The sequence below is a fragment of the Camponotus vicinus genome, unplaced genomic scaffold (genome assembly GCF_025532165.1).
Source record: "Camponotus vicinus isolate PSW18456_S1 unplaced genomic scaffold, iyCamVici1.0 SCAF_6, whole genome shotgun sequence".
Taxonomy (NCBI): domain Eukaryota; kingdom Metazoa; phylum Arthropoda; class Insecta; order Hymenoptera; family Formicidae; genus Camponotus; species Camponotus vicinus.
The window spans coordinates 18,626,753-18,651,357 of record NW_028141978.1 but is presented as its reverse complement, the minus strand read 5'-3'; the positions used below and the strand labels follow the sequence as shown (position 1 = coordinate 18,651,357).

At 35.1% G+C, this 24,605-nt stretch overlaps 1 protein-coding gene and 1 pseudogene across 1 annotated transcript; one reads left to right on the top strand and one right to left on the bottom strand.

The window, feature by feature from the left end:
- Nucleotides 1-166: 166 nt before the first annotated feature.
- On the top strand, nucleotides 167-2,693 carry LOC145973791 (uncharacterized; annotated as a pseudogene).
- Nucleotides 2,694-9,852: 7,159 nt separating this feature from the next.
- On the bottom strand, nucleotides 9,853-14,780 carry LOC145973790 (uncharacterized). The gene is made up of 3 exons (XM_083103364.1): nucleotides 14,229-14,780; nucleotides 10,179-14,049; nucleotides 9,853-10,061 (listed from the first exon to the last, which is right to left on the bottom strand). Exons 1-3 carry the CDS (start codon nucleotides 14,778-14,780, stop codon nucleotides 9,853-9,855), a joined length of 4,632 nt encoding a protein of 1,543 aa, XP_082959490.1.
- Nucleotides 14,781-24,605: the final 9,825 nt, after the last annotated feature.

Sequence of the window (24,605 nt, the reverse complement as noted above, 5' to 3'; positions counted from 1 at the left end):
ATATGAAAAAATACAAAAATCTTTATTAATATTTCTTCTAATAGTACACACACACACACACACACACAATCGTGAAATATTGTAAGAGAGAAAGAGAGATGGATAGCGATGGATGATAATTAGAATAAATATATGAGAGTAAGCACGTTTCAAGTATCACATTGGAATGAAATCAGTGGAAAGGGTCTATGGTAGAGATGAAGGTGATGAGCGTTTAAGAAACAGAGCAACTGTCAGTATCGAATTGGATAGCAGTGAAAAGAGTGTCGAGCGAACGGTTGAAAAGAGTATCGAGCGAGTGTCGAGCGAACGGTTGAAAAGAGTGTCGAGCGAACAGAAGGAAGTCTTATATATCGGATTAAATAGATTATAAAAAAAAAAGAAAAGAAGGAAGGTAAGAAATAAAGAAAAAGAAAATAAGGAACAAGAAATAATACAAAGGATAATGATATTATTTATCTTTTTCATATTAGCATGTGCCCCCCAGTGCTATATAGACCCGCCCCGCGGTTCGACCCGCTACTCCGCGGATTGCGTAATGCAATGTGCTTTAAGGTCTATGGTCGCGTTTTAGAAATGCCCGGACGGGTTCAGGACATGAAATTTTGCCTAGTTTGCTATCCGGTAGTGTTTCACCGTTGGCGTTCGATAGACGTTCGATAGACATTCGATAGACGTTCCTGGCCCGTTCGTTGGCGTTCATTGGCGTTTGATAGATGTTCAATGGATGTTCGCTGGCGTTCGATAGACGTTCCTTACACGTTTGATAGTCGTTCACTGCCGTTCTTGAACCATTCGTTGGCGTCCGTTGGCGTTCGATAGACGTTTGATAGACTTTCGATAGACGTTCCTAGCCCGTTCGTTGGCGTTCGATTGTTCTCGACAAAACGAATCGGTCAAGAGCGCAACCGTGGATGTGAGATTGGAATTCGAGTGTAAGGAGAACGTGCCGACGAATACCACTGCGTACTGTCTCATCATACACGATCGCGTGATCCAGTACAATCCGTTGACCAACGTTGTACGCAAAATCACCTAAGTGTTCGCGACACAAGAGAGAGAGGGGAAGAGGAGCAGGATATATAAATCAAAGTGTTGCGAGGCGTTGGTTTTAGAGTGTAGTCATTCCTCGCGACGAGAGAGAGAGATCTCGTCATGTCCGTACCAACGTTTGTGGATCTGCAAGGATTTATTGTCGGGAGAAATTTTGTCGTTAAGGAAGCGGCAATCCTGAGAAAGGGATATGTTCTCTCGCATTACTTTTTCGCAAGTCCCGTACCGTGGAGAGTGCTTACAAAATCTGAGCGATGTCAAGTCTCATGGCTGATTAGAAATCATCACGGATTACAATGGGAAGACGGAAACGTTCCGTATGGCTTGGCTCAGCGTGTAATTACAACAGCTGTCGTTGGTACGATACACGAAGAAGAAGAAGAAGAAGAAGAAGAATCGTCTGTCGTGTACGTTAAAGGACTTGAAAAGCGAGAATGGCTGACCGATATACTAGACGATGCGGGAAACGGCTATATCATTGAAACCTTGGATCCAGATTACGAAGATATTGATTCTCTAAATAAATTAGATATTACCAATAGTAAGCGATGTGGAAAACATGTTAAGAATTGCGCATTACAAAATATATTCAAAATATTTAACTGGTGGTCGCAACGCCAGAAAGAATTGCAAGAAAAATAAAATATGTAAACATTAATATGTGTTATCTCTTATTTCCCCACCCTAATCCTTTCCTTGCGTTTCTAAGAATTCTTTTGTCCGAGCGCCGTCTCCTCCTTCTCCTAAATTTCAAAGCGTTAGAAGCATTGATCCCCCACCACATTATACTTTTGGAAGATGAGCGTCACGTATACTCGGTTAATTCCTGTACGATCAGTGTCGCGTTAACCGTTCACTTGGTGGTTCACTTTTCATAACCCCCCAGAGAAATGTACTACGTCGAAAGAAGCAGCAGCAGCAGCGGCGGCGGCGGCATCGGAAGACACGTGAATAATTACGTGCCGAGTCGTGATAAAACTCCATTGTTTGAGAAGAAATGTGACGAGTAAGTTTCGTTTAACTTCTTTCTATTTTTTCTGTTTTTACACATTTTATTATTATTACTATTATTTAATTTTAATTTTTCCCGTAGCATTTCGTTGGAGCGTCGTGCGGTTCGTATACTAGGTAGACGATACGCATTGACTGCTACGGAATTCAAATTCCTCGAAATTGGTATCAACGTGGGTCCGCCGAGTTACGTGGTAATTGCCATAAAAGATCATCGGGGAAAGGAACTGATATTATCTCTCGAAACGTGGAAGGGACTCTGTGAGCAACGTCATAACATTCTAAATCTCCTTCGGAACGGCTCTCAAGACATCTACAATTTTATAAGTGTTGGACCGCTAACAGTGCGAGTTCATACGATTAACGACGCTAAACTCATAAGTCTCGAATCTTCAGACGTACGCATGATGATGATCGAATCGACGTTACACCCTATGTTCGATCTCGATCAATGTATAGATGTAACTTTTGCTCGATTGGTTAGAGTGACCGAGACAGTTGATGTCAAATTTACGCTATTCTCCAATATCGCGTCCACTGTAACGGATCCGAAAGAAGTATCGACGTAATACGCGCTAGCGACACCTTCAACAAGCATCAACTCGTCGATTGCGAGCTGGCAGCTTTAGCTTTTAATTCTTAATATGTAAGACAAAAATTATATTTGTATACTAAATATAAGCAGAATAAATAGTTATAAGTCTATGTCATGGTGTACTTTCTTTGCGTTTGGCGCGCTCTCCCGTCCCAGCTTTCATGCATAACTCTTTGCGAGAGAGTTATCATGAGAGAGCAAACACTAGGAAAGAAAGAAAGAGACAGCGCGAAGGAGTGATACGGCGCACGCGAGAGAAGAGATAGCGCGGCGCGGCGAGAGAGAGGCGCACGCGGCGAGAGATACGGCGCGGTGAGAAAGAAGCGCACGCGGCAAGAGCGCGGTGAGAGATATAGCGCAATGAAATTATTTTTGATAATTTAATATAATTTTTCTGTTTAATAGTTTTTTATAGTTTAGTAATAAATGGAGCAAAGGAAAGAGAGAGGAATTTTGAAAATAAATAAGATTTTTTTTTATATTAATACTTTTTTAATAAAAATAAAATGTGTATTATACAATGTGTGTGTGTGTGTGTGTGTGTGTGTGTGTGTGTGTGTGTGTGTGTGTGTGTGTGTGTGTGTGTAAAAGATAATGTAAGAAAAATTTAAAAGGATTTAAAATATAAAAATATAAATGAATAGGAGGGCAACGACAACGGCGATGTGGTGGTGTCGATGAGAGGCGATGGTGGGGCGGCTGGGTGGTGGAAGAGAGGTGACGGCGCGGGGTGATGGTCGGTGACTCCTTCTGCACATAAAAAAATTTATTAATTATTTTAATAATTTGAAAATAAATACCTACACATGCGACCTACCTCCAATTAATGATCAGCATCCGTATTAGAATCAGAATCAGAATCATAACCGATGGTATATTCTAGATATAGCAACCAATGGATATGTTGATGGATTTCTTGCATCCTTTTAGAACACGCTTGTCGATTCCCGCCTGGCAAACAGCAATCTTTGCAAATGGCTGCCTCTAATCTATTCCTCTCTGTAATCCGTATATAACATTGTAGATTGGAGGTTGCGGTTGGAGAATTTCCTACACCAAGTTCGCGATTTCTTAAATATTGCAACACCGAAGACATGTTCATTGATTTTTTTTTAGCTACCATTTTTACAACACTTGCTGAATTTTCACATTCATAAATGTCCACTGTGCCAGCACAATCTTTGAAAGTTTATTGAATGCAAATAGGACACAGACCGCATGAAACTATTTGAGACACTGAGGCTTTACATTCGCAGCATCTTTCTCCTAATAGGAAAACGTATCGTTGAGTCTCATGTATACGCACAGCACGAGCACGTGAAAACAAGTCTGTTACTCGTAGAAAACACGCTGTGCAAAATTTTTCACTGTTAAGTGTTTCACTGTTAAGTGTTTCATAATAAAAGAAGATGCAGCACATTTTTTGAATTAAGTCGATATCGCGAATGTCAGCTCGTTTTAACGCTCGCACCTGTATCTCACTTAGTTCCTCACTTAGTTCCTCATTGCACTCGCTGTCGTAGCCAAAGTCTTCCAAATGTCCTATCTCATCATCAGATGAGTCTTCAACATCCACAACCTCCACATTTTCAACATCTATTTCGATATTTTCATCATCAGATGAGTCTTCAACATCCACAACCTCCACATTTTCAACATCTATTTCCATATTTTCATCATCAGATGAGTCTTCAACATCCACAACCTCCACATTTTCATCACTATCTTCGACGATAATAACCTCTTCTTCTATATTCATTTTATGCACTTTACTCTTACGTTCACTGCACGAAAGCTGAAGACTTTTTGACGTGGAGACAGACCCTCTCCATAAGTTTCAGCCCCCATTCCTCTCAAAACTTCCATGAAGTAATATCACAGTAATGAAATCAGGCACTATCTATTTTATATTGTTTATAAATTCCAGCAGCCGAACATCGGCGCTCACCGTAATGTAATATCCACGAAGAAACATGTCCCGACGCGTTAGGGTATGTAATATAATATTACTTATCATTGCGATAAAATTACTTATCATTGCGATAACCGGGTATGTAATATAATATTACTTATACTTGCGATAAAACATCCAATTCTCCTTATATAAATTTCATCTAATCCTTTCTTATCTTTGAAACAAAGGCGCGAAGCAGCCGAACATCGGCGCTGATACGCGTTGCATTCCTTCCGAGAAAAAATCGTGGAAGATGATTCTGGGGGTCGCCATTTGTTTGCGAAAACATGTCCCGACGCGTTAGGGTATGTAATATAATATTACTTATCATTGCGATAAAATTACTTATCATTGCGATAACCGGGTATGTAATATAATATTACTTATACTTGCGATAACCGGGTAATATAATATTACTTATCATTGCGATAAAATTACTTATCATTGCGATAACCGGGCATGTAATATAATATTACTTGCGATTTGGGGTGAGGGGGTGAGGGGGTGGGCTACCGCGAGAGCTGTTACTTATATTGGGGTGAGGGGTGAGGGGTGTACCGGGGAGGTCCCTCTCCCCCGCGTGACGTCATTACCCCTCCCCCGCGTTACGTCATTACCTCCCCGCGTGACGTCATTACCCCCTCCCCGCGTGACGTCATTACCCCACCCCGCGTGACGTCACCCCCCCGCGTGACGTCATCAACCCCCCCGCGTGACGTCATCAACCCCCCGCGTGACGTCATTACCCCTCCCCCCGGTTCCCCTCGCCCCTCACCCCCCTGAGATCCCAGGGTTAGAACCCGCCTTGTACCTACTGTAACACCCCCCGCCTTAGACAAATGTTGGGGGTACACAACATTTGCAAATAATAGATATATTCGATTCTTTTCTTTCTGAAAAAGAAGAATTACTATACGCATTTTTATGTACTTATGGTAATGTGTAATAGTATAATATAAGTATACAGGGTTTACCAAAAGTGTGGAAACCCCTTAATATTTCGAAAAATACGCATTTAAAAAAAAATGTTTTATACAAAAGTTATAGGGTCTTATGTGGCGCATTACACAGCAACATTATTATGACCTCGAATAGCGTTGTCAAGGTTATGTAAAGATCACCTCCAACTTTTTAAATGGGACACCCTAACTGGACATTTTTTTGTCACAGACATCTTTTACTGACATCGTTAAGCCGACGGAAAGATGGCTAAAAGTCATCTCATGACCCGATTCAGTGACTTTTTAGTCTTGTCCATATGATGACTAAAAGATGACTTGATTCATTCTATATAGATTATCGACATTCGGTAGTAGGAATACTTCAATACACGCAATAAATGGGCTATTTCTCCCATTTATCCACCTAATTTCTAATAATCTGTTTAATATTCTGAATCCCAACAAGAAATCCAGATTATTAAATAAATTATTTTAAATTCAATTTGTCAGAAATTAAACAGATAAACAGTAATGTCAGGAAAAGAATCTGGCTCACACGCATACAATCATTCTGCGTAGCACATGTATGTGGCTCTCTCTGATTGATGCGTGCGAGCAGTATCCTCTTTCTGGCATTACTGCTCGTAAAAGGCAAAAATATGCTTCAGATCTTATATTAATTACTAATTCTTTATATACATTTCGTGATAAATATTAAATACGAGATAAGTTAAGAATGGCTCGCCGCGTAGCGGCAAGCGAAGAAACACGTGCCACATACTATTATATCTTTTTTATGTCATCTTTTTCGACAAAGCGAAAAGATGTCTTTATAGACATCTTTTCGTTTTGTCGAAAAGATAACTTAAAAAAACATCTTTTCGTTATCTTTTAGTATAATGTGCTGTGTGGGTATATTTGTGGACCAATTTGTGGGTATATTTGTGGATCAATTTCTTTATGCTTATGGTTATGCGCCTATGCAATTTTATATGCTTTCACCTTAATGCAGACACAGATGCTACGATTCTGGTGTGGGATTCTGATCGAATTTGCTGCCAATCTGCTGCCAACCTGCTAACATTTTGCTGGGTATATATCCCAGCAAACACCAAGTAACAGTTAGTATTATACATTTCAGATCAGATTTGCTGATGATATATATATATATATATATATATATATATACATATATACAGGGTGACCCATTTTAACTTAGGCAGCCAAATAACTCGAAAAATAAGCAAGATAGAGAAAAATGTTTTAGACAAAAGTTGTATGGTTTCGAGGGGGCCATAAGATGGTATCATTGGTTTGACCTTGAAGAGTCATTTGAAGGTCACGTGAAGGTCACTTCAATTTTTTTAAATGGAATACCCTATATATTTTTGTACATTCTTGTAGCTTATTTCGAGAGCTTTCCAAAACACTATAATTAAGTACCTTTCCGTTAAGTACTTTTTGAGTTATGATGCTTGAAATAATTTCTTAATTTTACATAAACCGTAAAATATCTTGTAAAATATTCATTTTTCGATTATCTTACCTTAATACTTTTATGTACAAAATAATGAGAGGAATCAATTGGTGTAAAGAAAACACATAGTTGTTTTTAAGAAAAAATATGGAATTGTTAATTGCAAATTACATATTTTTTCTTCGAAACAACTATGTGTTTTCTTTACACCAATTGATTCCTCTCATTATTTTGTACATAAAACTATTAAGGTAAGGTAATCGAAAAATGAATATTTTACAAGATATTTTACGGTTTATGTAAAATTAAGAAATTATTTCAAGCCTCATAACTCAAAAAGTACTTAACGAAAATGTACTTAATTATAGTGTTTTGGAAAGCTCTCGAGATGAGCTACAAGAATGTACAAAAATATATAGGATGTTCCATTTAAAAAAATTGAAGTGACCTTCACGTGACCTTCAAATGACTCTTCAAGGTCAAACCAATGATACCATCTTATGGCCCCCTCGAAACCATACAACTTTTGTCTAAAACATTTTTCTCTATCTTGCTTATTTTTCGAGTTATTTGGCTGCCTAAGTTAAAATGGGTCACCCTGTATATATATCATTTTATGACATTTTTACAGATGCACAACTTTTGATATAAGAAATAATTTAACTACAAAAATAATACTAAAAGCCTGATTCTTCTTTCTTTAAAACGTTTCATATTTTATAAGCTGTAATTTATTAGATACACAGTGTTAAATTTATTTTAATTAGATTGATGCAGTTTATGTTTATTATATATATTTACAATTACTATTACATACATTTATATATTTATTATTACGTATATTTTATGTTTATAAATCTTTGAACAAATATGAAAATATATAATCATTCTTTGTTAAAAAAATTATTTTAAGCAAAATAAGCATATAAAGAGAGCATTGTATATTAGTACCCAAATGGCACATGGACGTCCTATTGACGTCCAGTAGATGTCCGAGTTCGGACATTGGACATCCAAAAGATGTGTGAATTAAGTTCGACGGACATCCATTGAACGCCCATAAGGCGTCGGTTTGTCACAACTTCGGACGTTCAAAATAATACTCAAAAAAGGACCTAAAATGGACGTCATTTTCAGTGCCCTACTCTTCCAAATTATTGTTGAAATAAACATCAAAAATTTATAAACTCAGAAAAAAGTTTATATTTAATTATGTATAATTGTGTAGATATAATTATGTATGGATTTTGACCTAATTTAATCGTATGTAAAAAATTATTCTTTATTATACATAAATAAATCGCATTATGCATCCTTTCCCATATAGCAAAAAAAAAATGTAATTGTTAATTGCAAACTACATTTTTTTTTTCGAAACAATTTTGTGTTTTCTTTACACCAATTGATTCCTCTCATTATTTTGTACATAAAAGTATTAAGGTAAGATAATCGAAAAATGAATATTTTACTAGATATTTTACGGTTTATGTAAAATTAAGAAATGATTTCAAACCTCATAACTCGGAAAGTACTTAATGAAAACTAACTTAATTATAGTGTTTTGGAAAGCTCTCGAGATAAGCTACAAGAATATGCAAAAGCATATAGGGTGTCCCATTTAAAAAGTTGGAGGTGACCTTCACATAACCTTGACAACGCTATTCGAGGTCATAATAATGTTGCTGTGTAATGCGCCACATAAAACCCTATAACTTTTGTATGAAACATTTTTTTTTAAATGCGTATTTTTCGAAATATTAAGGGGTTTCCACACTTTTGGTAAACCCTGTATAGTGTAATTATAATAGTATAAGTTAGTTCTCTTTTATTATTTAAAGAAGGAGAAAAGAATAGGCAACTTCCAAAACTATTTCTTTGTTCTCTCATCCTTCTTGTACAGATTTTCTTATAACATATTCTTAAATGATAATAATGTTTAATGATTAGAGCATATAATGATTAGAATATATGATTATGTAATGATTATATTTTTTCTCTTTTTATTTATGATTAATTATTCTTTCTTAAACCTTTATTAATTATCTTTTATTTGTATTATACATGTATCCTATATATTTTTTATTTAAAATGGAGGAAGGAAATCTTAATTTCAGAACTTGTAGAGGAATAGATGATGAAATGGTCTTCAGGATCCCAGTTTTTATCTACTGGAGAAAGGAATAGCAGGATAATTTGCGTCATAAAACGCAAATTAGATACAACACTATTCACTTAAATGTCTTGAATTTATTAATTAGCCAAAGCTGCACTCTTACTCGCACATCCACACAATGCTTTCACACTTGTACATAGTTTCTCTCAAATTCAATTAATTGCGCACGTGATTTTAAATGCTAACAATTTATGCATAGGCGATGTACACACATGCCGCGTTCGACTTAGACTGCCGGAGACCGGTGGAATTTGAGTACTTACAATATTTCATATGCGATGGCGCTTTTAATCTAGAATTTCGGAGATCGTCACGTGATATAATTTGAATCCTTAACAAACCGCCCGCCTTGAACCGTCTGGTTCAAATAATTATCAAAGTAACGAATAATATAGGACGATTCGATGAATATTACATGTAGTTGCTTACTTTCGTTACATATTACGGTGCGGTACATAATACAATGAGTTTCGCTGTTTGTGACTAATTATTCAAGTTCATCGAAGTTGATTGAACAGATAGAATTTCAGTGAAAGTTAATTACATAGACAGAAGATAAAGGTGAATTCTGATCAATCAATCGTACAATAATGATTCATAAGTATAATTCTTTGTGAACCTTTATAAATTTAACTTATCGATATTATATTAACGAGTGCATTCGGAATCGGTGTTATCAGACTCTAAAGCTACTGGCAATTGTGCAATCTCAGTTATTGGACGTAGAAAGGTTGAGTTCTCAGTTTTTACTCGAACAGTGCGAACTTTATCATCGCGACCCGGAATGCATTCGATAATTCTTCCTAAAAGCCATTTCGAGGCTGGAAGGTTTGGTTGTTTCAACAAAACTAGTTGTCCTAGTTTTATATTAGGTTGTTCAAGACGCCATTTTGTGCGTTGCTGAAGTGAGTTTAGATAATCAGTAGACCATTTACGTCAAAAAATTTCAAAACATTGTTGCATGGCCTCCCAACGTGATAAACGATTTTCATTTAAATAGATTAGAGAAGGTTGAGGAATTGATATCAAGCTACTGCCTGTCAAGAAATGACCAGGAGTTAGAGCTTCAAAGCTTTCTATATCGTCAGTTAAGGGTCCAAGTGGACGTGAATTTAAAACACCTTCAATTTGACAAAGTATTGTTGTTAGTTCCTCAAACGTTGGAGTTCGATTTTTCAAGATTTTCGTAAGATGTCCTTTAACGCTGCGCACGCCCGCTTCCCATAATCCTCCAAAATGAGGGGCTGCAAGTGGATTATAAATCCACATAATTCGATCGTTAGTTAATAAAGTTCGAAACTCGGTATTTGAGATTGCCTCGTCGTATGCAGTTCTCATAAGTCTATCAGCGCCACGAAGATTCGTACCGCAGTCGCTGTACATTCTCTCGGGCAATCCTCGACGCGAAGTAAAGCGTTTGAAGGCCGCGATAAACGCATCAGATGAATAATTCGATACTAATTCTAGATGAATTGCTTTAACTGCGAAACAAATGAAGAGAGCAATGTAGCAGGGTTGGGATTTATGGCCGCGACCAGAACTAAGACGTACCTGAAGCGGACCTGCATAGTCGATTCCGCAATCAATAAATGCACGCGGAGGTCGAGTGATTCGTCTCTTTGGCAAGTTTACCATAATTTGATGCGATAATTTCGCTCTTACTTTTGCGCATTCCAAACAATTGTAAACAACAGACTTCACAAGAGTTCTCGCATTGATCACCCAATAATTTTCACGTAGAGTACTCAAAGTTAAACGTACGCCTCCATGCAGGCATCTTCTATGAACATCTTCGATTATCAATTTTGTAACTCTATGCTTAGCTAGAATAATTGGATGCCGATTGTCGAAAGTGAGGTCAGCGTTCTCTAAGCGACCGCCGACTCGAATAAGAGAATCTGTCAAATATGGAGTGAGAGACGGGAGCTTACTTTTCTTTGGACATGGTAAATTGTTTTGAAGACTTGATAATTCAAGTGGAAATAGGATGTTTTGTAAATGTTTTAGAACTAGTTGTTCTGCTGCGTTGATGTCGCTTGCCGTAAGGAGCTTTGTATCACTCGTATGTTTGTTTACTTTGTGAGAAAGAATTTCTTTTGCTTTTAGAATGTAAGCTACTGCTCGGAGAATTTTACTCCATTTAGAGCAACGTTCATACAATTCGGATAATTGATCGAAAACGAATACAGTGAAAGTGACATGAATTTTTCTATTCTCTTCGAGATCTATATTAGAGGGCAATTGAATTAAATTTTCGGGCCAGTCAGATTGTGAATGTGATAGCCACGGTGGTCCTTGCCACCAGAGTGATGAGTCAATCAGTTGACTGACGGACATTCCTCGAGAGACAAGATCAGCAGGGTTAGTTTTAGTAGGAACATGCCGCCATGTATGGTCAGGAAGTAATGAGTGTATTTCAGACACTCTATTTGCGATGAACGTTTTCCATTTTGCTGGATGTTGACTGAGCCAAGTGAGAACAATACTTGCATCAGTCCAACATTGAAAGGGTACATGAGTTAGGGCTCTTGCATTTCGAATTGAAGTTAAACATCGAGCTAGCAGTAAGGCTGCTTGAAGCTCAAGTCTAGGAATGCTTTGTGATTTTATTGGAGCGACTTTTGATTTGCTCATTAATAAAGTAACAGTGATTTGGCCGTTGTAATCTTCAACTCGTAAATAAATTGCAGCTCCGTAAGCTATTTTTGACGCATCAGAGAATCCGTGGGTTTGTACAGAACGGACACTTGGTGAAAAGCCAGTCCATCGTTGAATAGAAATTGAAGTTATTTGATTCAGTGAATGGAAATAATCGAGAATGGATTGAGTTAGGTTTTTCGGCAATGGATCATCCCATGAATAATTTTCACGGAATAAGTTTTGAATGAAGCATTTTCCAATAATGATGATAGGTGATAGCCAGCCCATAGGGTCAAATAGCTTTGCGATTAACGAAAGTGTAGTGCGTTTAGTAATTCGCTTTGGAATGTCAATAATTACTTTAAATCCGAACATGTCATTAGATGGATTCCAATTAATCCCAAGTAATTTAATGCCATCATTTTCACCTGTAGGCGCTGTCCAGGCAAGTCCGTAATCTGATGAATCTATACCAAAAAGTAAATCATGCGAGTTGCTTGTCCATTTGCGAGCTTGGAATTTTCCTCTATCGAGTAATAGAATTAGTTCATTTTGAGCGGCTAACGCATTGCACTTGTTATGTGCTCCAAAAAGAAGATCGTCGACAAATGTATCGTGTAGAAGTATTGGTGAAGCGAGAGGAAAACTCTTTCCTTCGTCCTCTACTAATTGTTTGACAACACGAAGCGCGAGGAACGGCGCTGAACGTGTTCCATACGTGACAGTCATGAGTTGATACTCTTTCACAGGCTCAGTATGAGAATAACGCCATAAAATGCGTTGAAAGTCTACATGATTTTCATCTAATAAGATATTGCGATACATTCGAGCGAGATCCGCAGTAAATACAAATTTATATGAACGCCAATTGATCATTATTGTTATTAGGTCTGCCTGCAAAGCAGGGCCTTTGTACATGAAGTCGTTTAATGACATGCCATTTGAAGTTTTCGAGGATGCATTGAAAACCACTCTTAATTTGGTCGTTTGACTGCTCTCTCTGAAAACGGCATGGTGTGGTAAGTACACAGGTTCGACTGATAACTTAGATGGTTGTGTATACGGGAGAACTTCTCTCATATGATTCATAGTTCCGTATTCTTTCATAAATTCCGAGTACATTAGGCGATAAGTATCATTTTTTGCTAGACGAGATTCGAGAGTTTTCAGAGATGATTCAGCGACATATCGAGATTTGCCGATTGGCAGTGGAAGATCCGAATTAAATGGAATCTGTACAATATAACGTCCGTCATCAGTCCGTCTATGCGTTTGTCGAAAATGGGTTTCACAATTTTCATCCTCTACTGAAAGTAATTTGGACTGTGGAAATTCCTCGATTTCCCAAAATCGTTGTAAATTTGAATTCAACATTGAGTTTGTAATTACATGATTAATAGTAATTGCATTATTCAAACCTTTGGTTGGGCATTGCATATTACCAGATACAACCCAACCGAAGATTGTTTTTTGTGCAATGGGTTCATCAATTTTACCTTTGCGTACGCCATCGAGAAGAAATGCTCCATAAAGATTAGCACCAATTAGTACATGTATTGGATCATCATTAAAAAAGTCATCTGCAAAATCGAGGTTCGACAAGTGGGACCACGAGGATAAATCACCCGTGTATTGAGGTTTGTATGAAGTAATTTTTTGCAATATCATAGTAGTAGTATGAACAGATGAGTGGCCATGATGATTAGCGGAAATGCGAATATGCGCGGCTGATGAGACAGGCCCAGCGTTGGATTCTCCAACGCTAGAGAGTGATTCTGAAATTCGTTCCGTCTTTACGCCAAGCGCGCGTGCGAGATCGTGGGATATGAACGACCACGTTGATCCAGGATCGATTAATGCTCGAACTCTTATTGCTCTTTGCGACGGACTTAAACACCAAACGCGAGCTGTTCCGAGCTGAATATTTGTATGTGATATTGTTGTCGAGCAAGACAAGTGTGACAAAGTTGGAGATTTGTTTACGATCTGCATACCGCTTTCGCAAGATAGTTGCTGTGTCGCGTTTGAGTTATCGTCTTTTGATTTAATTTCTACATCTCTATGTAACCATGTATGATGACGTTTTTGACATTTATAACAACTTTTATCGCTTTTGCAATCTGTTACTTTATGATTTGGTTTCAAACAATTGATGCACCATTTATGCGTTTTCACTAAGTCAAATCGTTCTGTTGGACTAATTTGCTTGAATTTTTACATTTGAATAACTTATGATTTTCTTTGCATAATTGACAGGAATCTTCTGTATTAGAAGCTAAATGTGATTTGATCGATGATGATTGGAATTTTGTTTTCGACTTCGAAATCATTTGATTGTTTACATGTATTGATTCGGACGACGATGTTTCGAGTGACTCTAGTACTTGTATACGAGCTAAGAGAAATTTATCAAGATCATCGAATTTTGGATACTCTGTATTGGAAGTAAGCGAGAGTTCCCAATCACGTTTGGTGCGTGAATCTAACAAAACAACAGCGCGATTAATCAAAATGTCGTCGTAGCCATCCGTATTGCGGCCTAATTGTTTCAACGCTCCAAGATGCTTTGTAATTGAGTTACGCAAATTTCTAAGTAGTGCAGGCGATTCCTTTTTTATAGGATCAATAGCGAATAACGCATTCAAGTGAGCATTTGTTAATGCAATTGTATTATTATATTGTCGAACAAGTAAATCCCATGCTACTTCGAAATTCGCATTAGTTACATCCATAGTAGAAATCAGATCAAAGGCTTCTCCATTGAGAGAAGTGCGTAAATGCCACAATTTTGTTACATTGTCATATGTGCGATTATTCTTTACAAGTGCGGTAAAAGTATCACGATAAGATTGCCATTCGGTTTGTTTGCCGGAAAATTTCGGTATTTCGATACGAGCTAACCTTACATAAGATTCGCCGAGGCTTGTAGCTGCCATGGGAGGTGTCGCTGCTGGAACATCCCGTGGTTGTAGCTCTGCGTGTTCAGCAAGAGAGTCGAAGGCCTCGAAGATGAGGTTTTCCATGGTGGCAAATTCTTTCCTAGTGAAGTATGTGAGTGCCTTTTTCTCTTCGTCAGTGGCGATGCGATATGCTTGAGAATTTCGATGTTGACATTTAATCCACAAGTGTTTCATGTATCCTTCTCTACATGAAAGAACTGAGCTTGGTTTGTTATTTTGTATAAGAGATGCAATTTGTTCTATCTGGCGTTTCAGAGATTCAAAATCTTGCATTTGATCAGAGAGCAAGTCTGCTAAATCCATATCCTGGAATTCTTCCATATTGGTTGATATATTTTCTTGTTTGAAGCTTTTTTCTATAATTGTTTGGTCGAACGATGATCCAGATTGATTGAGCGAAAGATGGGACATTCTATTGTCGACTCGTACTGAATATCATATTGGGCGGCAATGCGTTACATAATAGTGTAAACTCTGGTAGGTCGAGTCTATCGAAAATGTCTATTTGTTCGGTATGTTTTGGTTTAAGCGTTGATTGTGTGTGTGCGCATATCGTTTCGAAGAGTATGAGCGGTTCGTCGTATGAAGAAGCAAATAACGATGGCTGCTTCGTTGTGATGTCACGAGATTGGAATTTTTCCTTTGTTCTTTGAATAGCGTTGCAGTCGAAAGAAAATTGATGATGCAGTTCCCTTTGATCCTGGCAGGATCGCCAAATTTTTGTAGAGGAATAGATGATGAAATGGTCTTCAGGATCCCAGTTTTTATCTACTGGAGAAAGGAATAGCAGGATAATTTGCGTCATAAAACGCAAATTAGATACAACACTATTCACTTAAATGTCTTGAATTTATTAATTAGCCAAAGCTGCACTCTTACTCGCACATCCACACAATGCTTTCACACTTGTACATAGTTTCTCTCAAATTCAATTAATTGCGCACGTGATTTTAAATGCTAACAATTTATGCATAGGCGATGTACACACATGCCGCGTTCGACTTAGACTGCCGGAGACCGGTGGAATTTGAGTACTTACAATATTTCATATGCGATGGCGCTTTTAATCTAGAATTTCGGAGATCGTCACGTGATATAATTTGAATCCTTAACAGAACTGCTATCTTAATTTTTTCATCTTTCCTTTATAAGTTCGAGCATAAAAAGAATTTTAATTCTCTGACTTATTTTATATCATATGGATATCAGTAGAAATCTGTGTATATATGTAATATTATACATAATTACGTAATAAAAATTTTATAGAACTCTTTTTCCTCTTCGTTAACATGTGAAGAAATAAAACTAAAGAATATACATAATTATAGCTACTTGATCATCAATGATAAAAAAAATATATACAGGGTGACCCATTTTAACTTAGGCAGCCAAATAACTCGAAAAATAAGCAAGATAGAGAAAAATGTTTTAGACAAAAGTTGTATGGTTTCGAGGGGGCCATAAGATGGTATCATTGGTTTGACCTTGAAGAGTCATTTGAAGGTCACGTGAAGGTCACTTCAATTTTTTTAAATGGAATACCCTATATATTTTTGTACATTCTTGTAGCTTATTTCGAGAGCTTTCCAAAACACTATAATTAAGTACCTTTCCGTTAAGTACTTTTTGAGTTATGATGCTTGAAATAATTTCTTAATTTTACATAAACCGTAAAATATCTTGTAAAATATTCATTTTTCGATTATCTTACCTTAATACTTTTATGTACAAAATAATGAGAGGAATCAATTGGTGTAAAGAAAACACATAGTTGTTTTTAAGAAAAAATATGGAATTGTTAATTGCAAATTACATATTTTTTCTTCGAAACAACTATGTGTTTTCTTTACACCAATTGATTCCTCTCATTATTTTGTACATAAAACTATTAAGGTAAGGTAATCGAAAAATGAATATTTTACAAGATATTTTACGGTTTATGTAAAATTAAGAAATTATTTCAAGCCTCATAACTCAAAAAGTACTTAACGAAAATGTACTTAATTATAGTGTTTTGGAAAGCTCTCGAGATGAGCTACAAGAATGTACAAAAATATATAGGATGTTCCATTTAAAAAAATTGAAGTGACCTTCACGTGACCTTCAAATGACTCTTCAAGGTCAAACCAATGATACCATCTTATGGCCCCCTCGAAACCATACAACTTTTGTCTAAAACATTTTTCTCTATCTTGCTTATTTTTCGAGTTATTTGGCTGCCTAAGTTAAAATGGGTCACCCTGTATGTTGAGTGTCAAAGGGATTGTTGAAGAACCTGTTTTCTTTTTCCATTCGTTTTGCGATTTTCGGCACTACTTCAATTGAGAATGACTTGTTGACATATGGATATTTTTTCAATGCAGTTTCCGCATTTGTTTGCAGAGTTAGTTTTATTATGCCGTAATTTTTATATACAGCTTATTTTTTAGTATGAGCAGAAATTTTATGTAAAGTAGGTTATAGAATAGTTGGATATCCGGATTCCATCCTGTTTACGTGTTGGGATGATATTAATAGCAGATCTAATGGTCATGATGCATTTTCATTAGATTTTCTAACGGTTTCGAAGTGAATTTTTCATGCATGCTGCATACCGTTGATCTATGTATTATCCATGTATGTAAGAGATATTTACCCCTTTTTTATTACGAGACTTCACTGGATACGACGATGATATGCTAACATTTCTATATTATATTGATGATCAAGTTGTCTTCACTCGACTTTAAATAAGATAGAAAAAAGCAATGCAAGGAAAAATAGTTCTCTATTCCCTCTTTCTCAATATACATATAACTAATATTTCTTAATATTATTATAACTATATATTTAAATTTATCTATAGTAAAAGGAAAAATAAGAAGTTAAGATAATATATATAAAAATAATGTTAATAATGATAGAAAGTTTTAAAAGAAATTTCTCTTCATATGATAGTTATATTGTATATGTATAATATAATATATATTTGGTATATAAATTTTTTTTTTACGTTTTTTTTTATACATATATATTGGAAAAGGAAAAAATTTGAGATAATTCTCAGAATATGTATATATATTATCTTAATATATCGTAATATTTAAACATTTCTTAAAAATTATTTGTACGGGGAAGTATAACAATATATAATAACCTATATAATAAAGGGGAAATATAAAATATAATAGAAAGTATACATATATGTAAGAGTGGTGGTTACGATTACAATTAATAACGCTAGAGATCTTATTTATATATAAGCATAATTAATAGAAAGTATTCTCGTCATGGCTTATATTTAGCTGGTCATACTTTATAGTTTTCAGTCCTTGGATTGTAGTGTAGATAGAAGTTTCCTTTAAAGGTGGTGAAAGATAAGGATCTCCTGATTCTGAGAATTGTTTTCGTCTATGCGTTGAACTAGATTTATTTATTATCTTCAGCGTTAAAGAGCAGTACTCCTTTAATTCTTTGAAGATTATCTCGTTGGATTTGGATTTAATGTAGAAAATCCATAAACGGTTAAAGTGCGCAATTAGATTGTTTATTTTTATTTTAATTTTTGCATTATTCTTTTTTAATTTCTTGAATGTTTTATGAAGTCTTGTATACTGATCTCTGAATCTTCTCGCTTTCGATCTCTTCAATAAAAATACTTGATTTTCTGATTTAAAATTTTGAGTGGTCTGATAATGCTCTTCAGATCTGAGTTCTGCCTTGATATTTTCTTGAATTGCGTAAAAAGACTTTCTTGAAAGATATATTACAGAATTTATTAAGTATTTATCGTAGTTTATTAAGTTATCTTCTGGGACGAAAAACTCGTGTGATGAAACTCGTGCTATTTTATGAAAACTCATTTCATATGGAGTATGTTTAATTGTTTCGTATATGTTGATATTATAATTGAACGTTGTGAAATCGATCCATCTATTCCATTGTTTCTTCTCATTTGTACATTGTTTAAAATGTTCTATTATATGATCAGATCTTTCTAATAATTCATTTGATTGTAGATAAGAGGTACAAAATTTGTAAATTTTCAATGATTTAGAAATTTCCTTCATTAAATTATTAGCGGAAATTTTTTCTGAATATATTAATATCGTTTCCGATGCTTCCAGTGTACGAGTAAATCGGACTGCAAAAATCCTTGCGGTGATTTTAGATTTCTGATGTGATAGAGATATTCTCATGCAAAATTTTGTCAACTGATCTTGAAGTGTTAAAATATTTTTGCTATTTCTCCCGGTTTTTGGTGAAGATTCCACGATGTTTCCAGTTATTTTGTTGAAAGAAAATTTTAATATATCGGTGATTATTATAGGCTGCTTTATTTTGACTCCAACTGCTTCCTCTTCTGTCATTTCTTTTCTTTTCTCATCCTTTTTTCTTACGTGATAGTTTTTATCCGGCGGGTCGTTTCTTTTTTTAAGTTCTTTAATATTATCCTTTAATTTCACTGTTTGGCTCCTTGTTTGTATTTTGTTTCGTTTAAGAAAACTGTGAATTAAAGGTTGTTCTGATATTTGTAATCCAAAAAATTTGCTTAGTTCTCCGAATGTAAATGATGAAGAATCAATATTAATATTGAATAAATTGCCTTTAGGTACGATATTTTCAATTTTCTCAGTATTCGAAAAACACAAATAAAAATAATCATTTTCTTCTTTCTTGTTATCAATTCCTGTCAATGTTTTGTAGGTTGCTTTTGTGTCTTCTGGGTTGTTTAGATTTAAAATTTTCTTGGTTGTCATCATTTTATATTTCACCTCTTCGAAACACAGGTTTTTTGGATAACGTGTCTCCAATACTGTATTGTTTTTCATTTGAATGTTTCAATCATAGCAGCTCCATAATCTTCTTGGGTTGATCCTCCTTCGTTTCTTCGGAGATTATTAAACATTGCTGCAATTTACAATTATTGGGATTAATTATCCGATTTTCTATATTTTTCTCTTCCTGTGATTTGCGTTTTCGCATAAATTTTTCTATAACTTCTTGTGTTTTAATTTGAGAGGAATAAAGGAGTTTGGAAGAAGGCTTATTTTTGCTTCGAAAATGTTTTATTCTTAGATCATAAAGAGCCCTTTCAATAACGTCATCAGTTGTGACATGAGAAGATTTAAATTTATTCTTGAGATTTCTTGTGGATAATCCAATCCTTGGAAAATTAATATTTAGAGAGGATATTCGTCTTCTCTCCTTAAAATTTTTAGGTTTGAAACGTGCCGAGTTGCGTAGTGAGGTTTGGTAACTTCCCTCCTCGCAATCGACGGAGCTAGAATTTTCTAAAGAGGTTTGGAAATTTCCCTCTGAAATTCTAGAATTTTTTCTTTTAGGGGGAGCTTGGAAGCTTCCCTCCTTAAGGATTTTTGGATTATTAATATTTTCAGGCGGAGTTTGGTAATTTCCCCCTCCAAGGATTTTTGGATTATTAATATTTTCATGAGGAGTTTGGTAATTTCCCCCTCCGAGAATTTTTGGATTATTAATATTTTCAGGAGGGGTTTGGTAATTTCCCCCTCCGAGGATTTTTGGATTATTAATATTTTCAGGAGGGGTTTGGTAATTTCCCCCTCCAAGGAACTCGGAGTTATTCAAATTGTTTAGATAATCTTTATTTTTCTTCTCATTTTTATTCATTATTTTGTTTTCACAATTAATTTTGGTTTTATTTTGGGTTTGAGTCATATTTTTATTCTCTTCTTGATTTAATATTTCTTTCTTATCTTCGTTCCGAGCTTCTTTAGTAATAATATTATCTTGATGATCTTCGTTTTGATGGTTCTTGGTTTTGTCTTCAATTTCTACTTTACTTTCACGATCATCGAGCTCATTAAGTATTTTATTAAATACTTCGTGCGTGGTTTCTTCCTTTTTATCCGTTGGTTGTTCCTGATTCCTTAGAACTTCAAAATCTTTTTCTTGATTACCAAGTAGATTATTCAAAGATGTTAGACGTATAATAGCAACGTGGACGTCCATTTCTTCATTCAATGTACTTAGGACGTTTAAATATGCCTTTCCAGCGATGTTTTCCACGATGGTATCTCCTAAATAGATTCCATGTGCTATTTTTAATTTTGGTATATATCCTACTTTTATTTCAGGATTTTTCACTCTTACATAAAATAGTGACTCTGACCGTGGAGGCACTGTGATCATTTCCGGCGTGAAGAAAGGTATATTATTAATTTCAGATATGGCCAGACATCCTTGTGCGTAGTCTAACTTTGAGGAAGTTTGTTTTAAAAAATCATTCCCTAATATTCCAGCTTCTGGGATTGGGAAATCGTGAGATACTATATGAAAAGGCACAGATATCTTAAAAAGATTTAATATGATCTTCCCGAACGTATATACTGGATAATTATTTATGCCATTTAATTGCAATATTTTTGTATAATTAATGTTTATATTTTTAGGTATAAAATTTTCTTTAATTAAATTTGGACTCCTTTATCTATCATAAAAATGGTTTGAGTGGGTTTATCATTAATGTTAACTTGGACAGTAGGCACGCGACCGCGTTTATCAAGATTTATTGTTACAGGCCGTGCGTTTATTATTCGATAATCTACTTGATTCTTTAGGACGGGGAAATCTATTTGAGCTTCCTCTATATCCGACATCGAGAAGTTATTGTAATTTTTCTGATTATTTTTCTCTCGGTAATTATTCGTTGCAATTCGTAATTGACAATTTTTAAGGAGATGACCTTGTTCTTTGCAATATCGACAAAATGAATTATCTTTAGAGGTTGAAATTTGGCTTACTTTAGAACAACAATTTTTGGCAGTATGTCCAAAATTATTACAAATTTGACAAATAATTTGTTGTTTATCTTTTAAATTATACTCTTCATTCTGTTTCCTCCAACAATTTTTAACTAAGTGGCCAGGCCTTTCACACCACTGACAGATTATAGAAATTTTATTAGTTTGATTATTAATATCGTTTTGCAGACACGACTTTGCATTATGACCTGATTTCGAACATAATTGACACGAGATAACTTCCTCTCGTATTATATTTATGGATTGACGATATCAAAGATTATGTAGGCGACAATTATCAGCGCCATGTCCGCGTTTTTTGCAAATTTGACATATTAATATTTCGGTTTTCAAATTTGTCCCATTGTAAATTTGCGGAGAAAATTGAGTGAGTTTCCTACAGTTATTGGCTATATGTCCCTTTTTAAAACAGATTTGACATGTTTCCTGCAACCACTTAATATAATGTAGCTCGTTTTGACTTGAATTAGCGCCTTGCTTCTGTCGTAAGTTTACTATCTCTCGAAGTTCTCGTTCAATCCTCAAAGCGTCGGCAATGGCGTCTTCTATGTTTAGATTTCTGGTAATTTTTTGTTCTATGTTAGGCTTTAACCCTCTTATGAAACATTCACACATGTTCTTTTCTAATGACATTTTAATATTTTCATCAGGCAAAACTTTTTCTAGATATTGATATGTTTCTAAGATTTGTTTTCCAAGAGTTTTAATTCTACTAGCATAACTAATTACGTCTTCTTCGTCTTTTTGGTAAATACATCCTAATTCCCCTTGCAATTGATAAACATTTTTCGAAGGACCGTAAATTCGTTTTAAATAGGACGTTAATTGCGATATGCTATTAAAAAATTGATCTTGTATAGTTCGGCGAGCTTCTCCGATTATTCTGGTTCTTATGATTTTAGTAAATTGCGATTCTACTTCTTCAGGTAACATAGATTTTGCTTCTTCACATCCTTCAATGAAATAATTTAGTGGAATGTTATTGCCGTCAAAGAAAGGAACAGTTTCAACAGCGTATTTTAGCGTAGCGAAAGGATTTTGATAAGACATTGTTTTGGAATCACTTCCTATTTCGTTAATGCGAATTTAATATAAATTTCTGTAATACAAATTTGATTTAATTTTTTTTTTAGTTTTTGATTAATAATTATATCGAGAAAATCATCAGACTTTGGCTAGGATGTATATTGACATTATGAATAAATAAAAAAAAGTGTTTGTTTCTAATATCCACAAACTAAAATAGATTTGTTTTGAAATAGATTTAGGAGTTGCTATCGGAATAGATGTGTATAGTGTATATAATTCAAAGATATAAATCTGATATAAATCTGAATACTATCTGATATAAATTTGGGTTTAAATTTAATTTGAATATATTTTACTCTCAAAGAATTGTCTTTTAAAAGGATTTTTTAATTTTTATCGAGATTTTTACATTTTTTCCCATTTCCAAGATCGCACTTTTCAATCCCGGACGAGCCCCCAAAATTTATCAGTATGTTACGTCCAGACCCTGGAATGGATGGGCCGTATGGAAGGACGCAACTTACTTACCCCGTGACACACTTTATTCGGGCGTGTGTATGGATCGGGTCGAACGAATGTGAAGGGCCTGACACAGGTCAGCGACCGAAGGTCTCTTTAACACTGCGTTTTTAAACCTATTCGTTCGGTGGCCCCTTTTCGGTAAAGGAATTTAATCCTTGTTACGCGGGATGGGACCTAGTGCGATCTCAGGATTTAGGGAAGAGAACGGTTTAAATAATTAAATTATACATTAAATTAAAAAAACATATATTATAAAAAAAAATAATGAAAGAAAAATACATCTTAGCAGTTGTAGGTATGCGTGAGTGGGTATCTGTATGTGTATATATATATGCTCGCGGGTGTTACAATCGTTCGGAAGTCATCAGTCAGAATATACAGGGAAGAATTTACGTTAAGAATTAAATTCTGACTGGTTAATACAATATACATATAATTAATGTAATATAAGAAATAAAACAAAATAAAAAGTGAATGTGTAATAAAAATATGAATAACGCTTATTCATTAAGGGAAGTATAGAATTCGTCGCTTGCGCATATGTGTTATAGTTAGAATTAAAATTTTCTAAATTCGCTGAAACACAGGTCTAAATTAAAATACAATAATAAAATTAAGATAAGAGATTCGCCAAGTCTAAGTTCGAAAATTATTGATCTATTTCAACGGTTTCTCCCAAAAGTAATGATAATTCAAAGGAAAATAATATAAAGAGAAAATAAAAAATAATAATAAAAATTATAATATAAGGATGGGAAATTAAAAGAAAACGAAAGGGAGTCAAGAAAAAGTAGAAATGAAAAGATATATGTATATAAAGAAGGGCTGAAACGAGATATAAAGATAGAAAACAATATAAATTCTCGGTAAATAAATCAGAAAGAGCTAATAAAGAGAAAGGAATTGTTCGCGAATCGCCTTACGGAGATTCCCGGCGAACGGGGAATTGTTCGCGAATCGCCTTACGGACATTCCTGGCGAACGGGGAATTGTTCGCGAATCGCCTTACGGAGATTCCCGGCGAACGGGGAATTGTTCGCGAATCGCCTTGCGGAGATTCCCGGCGAACGGGGAATTGTTTGCGAATCACCTTACGGAGATTCCATGCGAATTAGGAAGAACAAGGAATGAGACTGGAGGAGAGGTGAGACAAGGATTGATTGATTGATAGTAATTAGTAAAAATTTAATGGTTATTAAACTGTTTAAATTTATTTGTCAGACATAGATTTTAAATTGTGAGATAGTAAGATATGGGAAAGGGAGAAAATAAAAATTACTCAATTTTACTCACAACTCGTTGGCATCACAAAAATGAGTGCGTTGATAAAATTGCAATGGCTGAGGTCGGAGGTTTATAACTAAATTTATAGTTATAAATTATGAAGTTAGTTATAAATTATGAAGTTAGTTATAAATTATGAAGAGCTGGGTAATGGAGATGTTCATCAGAAAATTCACACGATGCA

Excerpts from the sequence above, each read along its gene's own strand:
- LOC145973790 (XM_083103364.1), bottom strand. The coding sequence starts at position 14,780 with ATGGCAGCTACAAGCCTCGGCGAATCTTATGTAAGGTTAGCTCGTATC. Across the intron at positions 14,050-14,228 it reads TTCTCTTAGCTCGTATACAA|CAAATTAGTCCAACAGAACG; the intron begins GTACTAGAGTCA and ends TAAAAATTCAAG. Across the intron at positions 10,062-10,178 it reads AAATGAAAATCGTTTATCAC|GACAACTAGTTTTGTTGAAA; the intron begins GTTGGGAGGCCA and ends ATATAAAACTAG.